The 9,016-nt window shown below is 44.7% G+C and overlaps 1 protein-coding gene across 1 annotated transcript in view; it reads right to left on the bottom strand.

Moving 5' to 3' along the window:
• Positions 1-524: 524 nt before the first annotated feature.
• The window catches only part of Ephb1 (EPH receptor B1), a 417,904-nt gene continuing 409,412 nt past the window's right edge, over positions 525-9,016 (bottom strand). The window contains exons 14-16 of the mRNA XM_077793624.1: positions 7,699-7,892; positions 5,345-5,500; positions 525-1,897 (exon numbers count right to left, since the gene is read on the bottom strand). Coding sequence (XP_077649750.1) covers positions 1,789-1,897; positions 5,345-5,500; positions 7,699-7,892 — 459 coding nt within the window. The 3' untranslated portion in view covers positions 525-1,788. The remainder of the gene's footprint in view (positions 1,898-5,344; positions 5,501-7,698; positions 7,893-9,016) is intronic.

The raw sequence follows: 9,016 nt of genomic DNA, 5'->3' as shown, positions 1-9,016 counted from the left end.
ATAACTCCTATTACAACTTCAATCTCCCCACCTGCCTGTCCAGGGCTGCATCACAAGCAAGCAGCCTAAAATCATATTAAGGCTTTTATGAAACTGGCCTGGATGTGAATTCTCCAATGCAGTGTGTAAACAGAAATCAGGTCTGATCCTGTATCATGAGTGACTGAGTTTGTACGTCAGTCACTTCTCACCCTCTTATTTGAGGCATCCGAACCTCATATTTCTCCAGTTCTTCCTTTGGGTCACATCGGTGCCAGGGAGTCTAACATATTCCAGTTTTGGGGGGTCACAAGGCCAGGGACGCATTCCTTCCCTTCCAATGTTACAGAAGAAGAACGGTGATTAAGGATTCTTGGTCAATGTGGGGACCACCCACTGGATTCCAGGGACACACACACACACACTCTTGACACCATTCTACGTAAACCCAGACATGCTTCTGCTCTTTTTAATTAGACAGATAAAATTAGCAAGGAGATTAAGGTAAAAGGAGAAATTAAAAATATTTAAATGTTAGGTGGAATTTACAAAAGTGAATTGAACAATGAGGTACAATAAGGAATGTAAAGAGAAACACAGACACGATCGAAAACATTCCTCCGATCCACGCGGCTTACGCCAGTCCACAGGTAAGGCAAGAGGACTTCTCCCTTGCCGCCTCTCCAATTGCAGATTCCAGGGACATGGAAGAACATTCTCCAGAAACACTTTCCTTCTCCTTTTCTACAGATGTTATCAAGCATAACCAATCAGTCAGTATCATTCTAGAATTACCCACACTGCATCCAATTCAAACCATTCACCTGTTTCCTCGCTGAATTTGCCAACACCTTGAGTGTTTTTCTCCTTTTGTTTTATTTTATTTCATTTGCCCCCCACCCCTCTTCTTCTTCCCATTGAGCCAAGAGGCTACTGGGCCAACCAGAAAGCCAAACCCACAACATATTCCAGCCCCTGTGGATCTCCCAAGGGGATGAAGGCTTCCCAGTACTTTTTTCTTGTTTGCATTTATTACGAACAAGCACAGTCATTTTATAACGTAGACGTACATGGGTGTGCTCTTGCACACGGAAACAGGTTTTTTTTTTTTCTATTTTTTTCCCCAATTTGTGGTTTCTTTTTCCTTTTTGCAGAAAATGCAAACAAAAGAAAAACAAGGTTTTTCAATTGAAGGTACATCTCTTCTTCAATATGAAGACATTAATTGAATTGGTTGGATCCCCATGCAGTGGTCAGCAAAGTCCTTTGGCAACTGACAGAACAACGTCTGGAGACTCAGGAGCTGGGTTCTGTTTGAAGAAACTTCCCTACACGAGTCATGAGCAAAGGGAAATGGATGTGGGGGAGGGAGGGGTTCTCAGGGAGGAGCACGAAAGGAGAAAAGAAAAGAACGTCATTGGTGAGGAAGAAAAATGGAGCGCGGCTTCTGTTTCTTCCCTCCACCTCCTTCCCTTCTTCCTTTACCTCCAGCCCACGGAGAAGGGTGGGAGCCAAGTTCACCCTTGTTCTCCGAAGCATACTGTTTGGTCTCCACTTCTGTTAAGCATCACTTTTCTACATTTTTTTTTATTATGATATATTTGGTTTCCCACGGCATCTGAAACCCGCTTCCGTCACTGAGAAGGTTTGCCTATTAACAACAGGTCTGGCTGATTCTTCACCGATGGTTCACGCATCTCTTAGCCGAGAAGCCCGATCTTTCCAGAACATTCCACAGTGGTCCATCTCTAGTTCCCCCTTGACCCTGGTCCTTTTCCTTCCTCTCCTCCCCCAAGAAAACAAGAGTTCTCATGCCATTGCCGTTGGTGACTGACTCATCTGGACCCTCATAGAATGGATGCTGTTCAGGATCTTCTTCTGATGGCCTGCCAAGGTGACCCCTATTCTCAGGAGGTCTCTGGGAGGGAGAAAAGACCAAAAAAAAAAAAAAGTCACTTTACTATTAGAGCAATTTTTCACAGATCAAAACTTAGCACCAGAGGCATGCTCCTAAAAATAGTGGGGTAGACAAGTACAGTGTTTCAAATGCAAGAAGCCTAAGTTACCCAAGTTTTCTGACAAACTTCCAATTAGTTATTTTCTTGGTTCATCTTGCTTTTTCCATGCAATGGCCCTTGAATGCCCCACTCTGTTCAGACGATCTGAAAGTGCCAGGCCTCTTACTCATTCTGAGGATCTGTTCCCTCACCTATGGGTTCTGGAGCAGCCCCTTGGCCCTGGGGTGGACTGAGATTTTCCTCTGCTATTCCTTTTAACACCTTCAGTGCATATTCTATGGGGCTTCAGTGAATCTGTGGAGCTTTCTGCCTAAATTAGTGAACACCCCACTGAGATTGGAGAGATGTAGGGCTTGCTTGGTCTTCTGATGTTTTCCCCTGAGTTTCCCATTTCTGACACTGTTTGAATTTTAATGTCATGCATTTTTTAAGAAGGGTGATCTCAAAATAACTTTAAAATATCTGCCCAAGCAGGCATCCAAAGAAAATGGCTAGGATAAGGGTTTGGATTGGATTCATCTTTGAAACTGTGAGTTCATGGGCTGAAATTGACCTTAGGGAGACCCATGCATCTTTCCTTAGTTAATAACAAGAATATGTAACTACTTTAGTGCATTCTAGAGGTCATATACTATCTCACCTAAACCTACAAGGGAGCATTTTATAAAAATGGACTACTTCACAATAATAATGATAATTTATTAATATTAATTAGTAAATAATAATAATTTAGCAACCGTCTCTTATATGCATTCTATGGGCAGGTAATGGGCCAAAAGCTTTGCAGGTGCTATCCATTTGTTTCCCACTACACAACAATCAGATGAGCACTATTATTATCTTCACACTCACGTACAAGGCAAGTAGGGTTCAGAGAAGTTAACTAATATACCCAGGATCACAAAGAAGGTAAGCAGTGACAGAATCAGAATTCAAATACAAGATAGCCTCACTCTCAGCATTCCAACAGAACTCTTCTCCAAACTTTTCTAAGTTCCTAATTGCTTTTTCCAAAACCCCACCCATCCCAGCAGAGCTGATGACATCATGCCCTGTGCACTCTGAAGACCCAGGGCTGGATTTCTGTCCACAATACCTTTGTTCTCCTATCAACTGGTCCTCAATCCCCCAAGGCTTCAGCTGGTGGAGACAAATTACCTGCGGTCTTTTTAGCAAATACTTTGCAGAAGCATACTTGAATTTTGAATTAACAAATTGCCCCACGATCTATTTTATTGAGTTTTTCATTTTCTCTTTCCATCTTTTCTCAAGAAACACACTGAATGGCGTATGGACATGTGAATAGTGTATGGGTTTGTTGTACTTTGAACGGAATGCCTTCATTTTCCATTTGACTTCCCTTCTCGTCTTGCCCTTGTTCTTTTGCATGCGATGACTCCCACGCTGGGGAGCTGCTTCACTGGATTCCATCACATTGTGGAGAGAGCACATGACATGCTGGGCAGATCCCAGGGAGGAAGCCGGAGCAGCCTACCTTGCTGAACACCCTCTTCCCTCCCTGAACCCAGGCCCTCTGATCAGCTAGGAGCAGCTATTCTAGCTCTGCAGGATGCAGAGGCTAGTTTTCCACTGGTGAGTGCTTTTGAACTTTATTCTGTCTGTTTCACAATCATTCATAATGGCAGAGATTGCCTTTTTTAGGCAATCACCAAGAATGAACCTTTTAAATTATACATATTCTGACGTTTAGTGGATTCAGGGCTCGATGCACATTCAAACCATCTCCCTGGAGAAAGCAGCGGCTCTGTCATTTCTGACAAGAATAAACCTCATGGAGGTGGAGTCAGGACTCCAGGAAGGTTTGACTCAAAGCAGTCAGGGTGTCAGCAAGCTGTCTCTCCCCCAGGGCTCAACTGCTGAGGTTGATCTCCTCCCATCTCTTCTGGGACCCGGGAGTTGGCCTGGCCAGGAAGGAATACCAGAACCCAGCATCGTGCTTGATGAATAACACGACTGATTAGTGTCAACCAAATGACAGACTGATGGGTCTTCTACCATATGGGTTACAGGCCACCAGAGCCCATCCTTGTGCCACAGTGCTTGCACACTGTAGTCCAGGAAGCCTGCAAGTTCCCTCTGGGGTGTGTATGTTGGGGAAAGGGGTCAACTTTCTGGTTAGGATTATCTGAGTTTCTATGAATGCAGAAGGCAGAATCTGACCCTTGCCAACTTTAATCCAGTGTTTCTCTCACTTTGCTGCATATCAGGATCACCTGGGAAGCTTTAAAATGTCCTGATGCTCAGGTCTCACAATATACCAATTAATCAGAAATCCAGGAGTAGGAACCGGGCATCAGCAATTTTTTTGTGAAGAGTCCCAGGGGATTTTAGCATCCAGTAAATATGGGAATCACCGTGTTCCTGGGGTGGGGATGGGCGGCAGGGTATCCAATGGGCAGCCAGCAAAGCAGGCTCGGGGCCCCGGCTTTGCCACGCATAAGCACCAGTGCCACGTCATTTCAGAACCTGCTGAATGGAAGGAGTGGAACTAGGTACTATTTATTAAACTGCAGTTCTATAAAAACCTGTCCCTCAAAAATATGGTTCCATGGTATTTAATAATTTTAAATGGCTTTCTTTATTTCAGGATTTCTCATGGCCTTTATAATGCTAATAAGAGCCGTGAATCTCCAAGAGGGTGATAAAGTGAGCAGTATTTCCCAAATTTATTTGACCGTGGGACCTTTTTTTTTCCAAGGAGAACCCATTAACATTTCCCATGACTGGTGCTCCTTGGAACATTCTTGGGGAAACGATGAACCACATGGATCTTTAAGACCCTTTCTGATTCTCATTTGATTTGAATAATTTTATTTGTGTATTCCTCCATAGCCCTGTGGGAGCAACAGACTGGTAAATAATGCAAGGGGGATGGGCATGCATGCTTATTTATAAGCATCATCTAAGCATGAGGACGGGCTCCCCACGCAGCCCTAGATTGTTGCTGAATCAGTGCAAAGCCTTTTCAGCTGTGTTGTTTAAAGTGCTGGCTGGCTGTGTTCTTTCCATCTGGATGCTCTCTTTGATGGGCTGAGTTTATAAACTTAAATGGGGGAGAGACTCGGTGATTAGGCAAATGACATATGGCCGGCGCTCTGACTTTGAAGAACTCTCGTTTGGAGCCCAGGATAGATAGATCCCCACCCATCCCTAGCCCCCAGCCCTGTCCCTCTCCATCCTTCTCAGGTGTTCTCCTTGGGACTGCTTCTATACAGAGAAAGAGCTGGGGATGCGGCCAGAAATCGGGCTTGCATCATCTGCGGGAGCTGGGAAGGGGCTTTGACCCCCCACCTGTGGGCTGGACATAGGGGATTCATGTGACTTACTCTGATGTCATCTGTGTGACCAGCTGGAGGGAGGTGAAGCCGGCGGTGAGGAAGCTGTCCCTATACTGGACCATTTTGATGGCACTGAGCCAGTCATCCACGGTGGTGAAGGCCGTGAAGTCTGGGATGGAGCGGTCAAGCAGGGGCTGGGAAGGCCTGGCAAGAGAAAGAGGCACAGGTCACCCCATGGCTGCAGAAATGTGTGGGCAGAGGTTTATTCTGGGTTGATGGCAGGCTGATAGCCCTACCTTCTTTCCAGAACCCTAGATTGGCATCACCTCCCAAACTGAGTGGCCAGTGCCTTGTCCCTGGGCACTGTTGCTGGGCAGTCAGCAGACAGGCAGATTGGCACAACATTCAGTTGAAGGAAAGGGAAGCCCTCCACCCACCCCAGCTCCTTTATCAACGGAGAAGTAATAGCTTCACATTTGAAGATGTGGTCCTTTGAGTGGCATGTCAGCATCCCTAAAACCTCCCCAAATTTATCAGTAACTATAGAAATCTATATTTCCATCTGGTGTTACCCTCGGCCACTGGGGGAAAACAATAGAACCAAGTGACCCACCACTGACCTTCTCTGGAACATTCTTAAGGCAGACATGCAGGTACCCAAATGAGAAACCAGGGTGCCATCTTGACATCTTTCCAACCCCACATCCAATCTCCCACCCACTCCTTCACCAAGGCCCAAAGACTTTACCTCCCAGATCTCCCAAATTCATCCACTCCTTCCATAGCCATTGCCTTGACTGAAAACAAGGGTGATTCTTGAAATGTTCTCTTAGGTTCACACTGTAGCCAGAGGCTTTTTTCAAAATGCAGATAGGATTGTCCCCAAAACCCTCACCTTGACCCTGACACATGTCAGTCCCATAATAGGGGCTCATAAGATCAAGCCAACATCTTAGCATGGCCCAAAGGCTCTAAGTGAACTTGCCCTTGCTCACCTTGCCAGCCTCAGCCCCACCCAATTTTCTCCCTACTGCACTCCTAGCAGTTGACACTGACCTTGGTCTTCTGCCCTGGGCCTTTGCAACTGCTTTACCCTTGTACCTCTATTCCTATCTCTCCTTCCACCCAGTTTATGCCTCTTGGCCTTCATCTCTCAGTTGAGATATCAGGAAATCCACTCTCTAGCAGCAGAAGGTGTATGCTTTCCATGCCCTGTGCAACTGCCCCAGCAGCCATCGAGGTCTCAGTTTTGCATTTCTTTTCATGATTAATGTCTATGCTCCTAAATGATTTTAGATTCCATAAGGGCAGACACCATGTCTGTCTTGCTCATTGGATAGGACCAGCCCTGGGCACAGTGTTTGGAATATAGCCACAGGATAAATTTTGGTTGCAACAATAAATTAGCAAATTAGTTAACAATGCAAAGGTAGCTGAATAACGCACAGCGGACAGAAGCTGGTGGCTGTTCTGGGCATTCACTGGTAACAAACCAAATTGTTTTGTATTTCTTTGTCCCACAGCAATCAGGGCCTTTGCCTGCCAATAGGTTGGCCAAGATTCCAAGTCTGTAGCTCCACCTGCCCAGAGGACTGGTGTGGTTAATGGAAAGGTACTTCTGGAAACAGGATCTCCCAGAGGTAGGGCACTGTATCAATCAGATCAGATACGGCTCACCTGTTCCAGTGCCGAGCCCATTGGAAACCAACAGAAGGTAGAGAGCCAGCCAGGTCTCTCCACATCTGCCTCCAGCCCATGCTGGAGAGACGAAAGAGGAGAAGGGAAGTCTTGGAACTTCTGTCACTGGTGGATAAGCTCTGCTACCCCATTATTTTTTTATTTGTTCATTTTAATTATATTGACAGTAGAGTGTATTTTGACATGTCAAACAGGCAAGGAGGATAGCTTCCCGTTCTTGTGGCTATACATAATGTGGAGTTACACTGGTCGTGTATTCATATATGAACATAGAAAAGTGATGTCCAATTCATTCTACTGCCTTTTGCATAATCATCTCCTCCTTTCTCCCCTCTCCAATCTGATGACCCTCCACTCCTCTCTACCCCCAGCCTGTTGTGAGTCAGCATCTATATATCAGAGAGGACATTCAGCCTTTGTTTTTTGAGGAATTGGCTTACTTGGTTTAGCATGATACTTTCCAGGTCCATCCATTTACTGGCAAATGCCATGATTTCCTTCTTCTTTATGGCTGAGAAATATTCTGTTTTTTTTTTTTTTTTGTGTGTGTGTGTGTGTGTGTGTGTGTGTTTGTGGGTGGGTGTGGGTATGTATGTACCACCCCATCTTAACAGAACAGAATTCCGCCAGCTAAGTTCTGCCCTTCAACCATGAGTCTATCCGCAACTAGGAGTCATCCTGTCACCCTGTTTCATTAGACTCACACAGCGGTGATGGTTGCCACAGTCTTGAGACTTGCCGGGTTCCGGATCATCTTGTCCAGGGTGTTGACGATTTCCGCAAAACGGGGCCGGCTATTACGGTCCTTCTGCCAACAGTCCAGCATGAGCTGGTGCAGAGCAGCTGGGCAGTCCATGGGAGGGGGCAGCCGGTAGTCCTGCTCGATGGCATTGATGACCTGCAGTGGCACACAGGGAACAAGTGTGACTTGGGGATGCACTCCCAAGAATGGAGCCTCTCTAACCAGGCTGGCACAGGTGTCGTTGTTTATGACCACACATCTTCCACCATAATGGATTTCCTGTGCTCTTCATACCCACCCCCCAAACTGTGGGCTCCTAGAGCGCAAGGACCACATCTTATTGCCCCTTAGTCTGCTGGATCCAGTCCCCAGTGCTGGGCCTGACAGACCTCTGTAAATTCTTGTTGGAGAGAGAGCCAGGAAACTAGCTGCCTCTCTTCTCTCAAGAAGACCCAGGGCCCTAGTTTTGTGTTTTTCATCCCATACCTCTTAATTCCAGATTCATTTAAATCAATGATGCCTGCTCCGTGCTTTTTGTATTAAAAAAAATTGTGAATGACCCAAGTATCAAAGCCATGAAACCCACAATGGGATGGAAAGGTAGATATGACACAGGGGTGGCTTTCAAGGGGTGTTACAGAAAATCAATCTATTAAAATGGAAATAAGCTCACATTGTAATATTAGGCAAAAGAGCAGGCTCTATAACCACAGGTATGGTGTTCTCTTGCTTTTATTAAAAGTAAAACCAAAACAAAACCCAACTGTTATACACATGGATAGAAAAGCTCTTGGGAGAATGTAAAGCATGGTGTTAATGGGGGTTGTCTCTGGGCAGGTGGAAACATAAATGTTCTTTATGTTTTTCATTTTGCTTGTTTGTATTTTTTATTGTCTATAATAATCATTCATTGATTTTATATTAAAATAAACAGTTAAAGCTCCTTAAATTACAAAGGAAATAATTTGGAGTTCAGGTATTTGCTGCTGTTTTTACCTCTACCTAAAAAAAAAAAAAGACCAAAAAAAAAAATCAGATTCATTTGAACAGATTATTCTTTTTGTTAATGTCATAAATTGGTCAAACAGTGAAGATTTCCAATCAGGTTGTGTTTTTATAATTTCTGTGCAAGTATATAGCACAGGAGATGGGGCAGGAGTTAATATAACCTGAAGTTATTAGAGATAATCAAGGTGTATTATTTTTTTTCTATTCAATATGGTGAAAAACAAGCACACAAACCACACTAAGATTATCACTATATAAAAAGGCCAGTAACT

This window comes from Urocitellus parryii, chromosome 2 (genome assembly GCF_045843805.1).
Source record: "Urocitellus parryii isolate mUroPar1 chromosome 2, mUroPar1.hap1, whole genome shotgun sequence".
Lineage (NCBI taxonomy): Eukaryota > Metazoa > Chordata > Mammalia > Rodentia > Sciuridae > Urocitellus > Urocitellus parryii.
The sequence above is the reverse complement of the archived record's forward strand: the minus strand, read 5'-3'. Positions and strand labels throughout refer to the sequence as shown.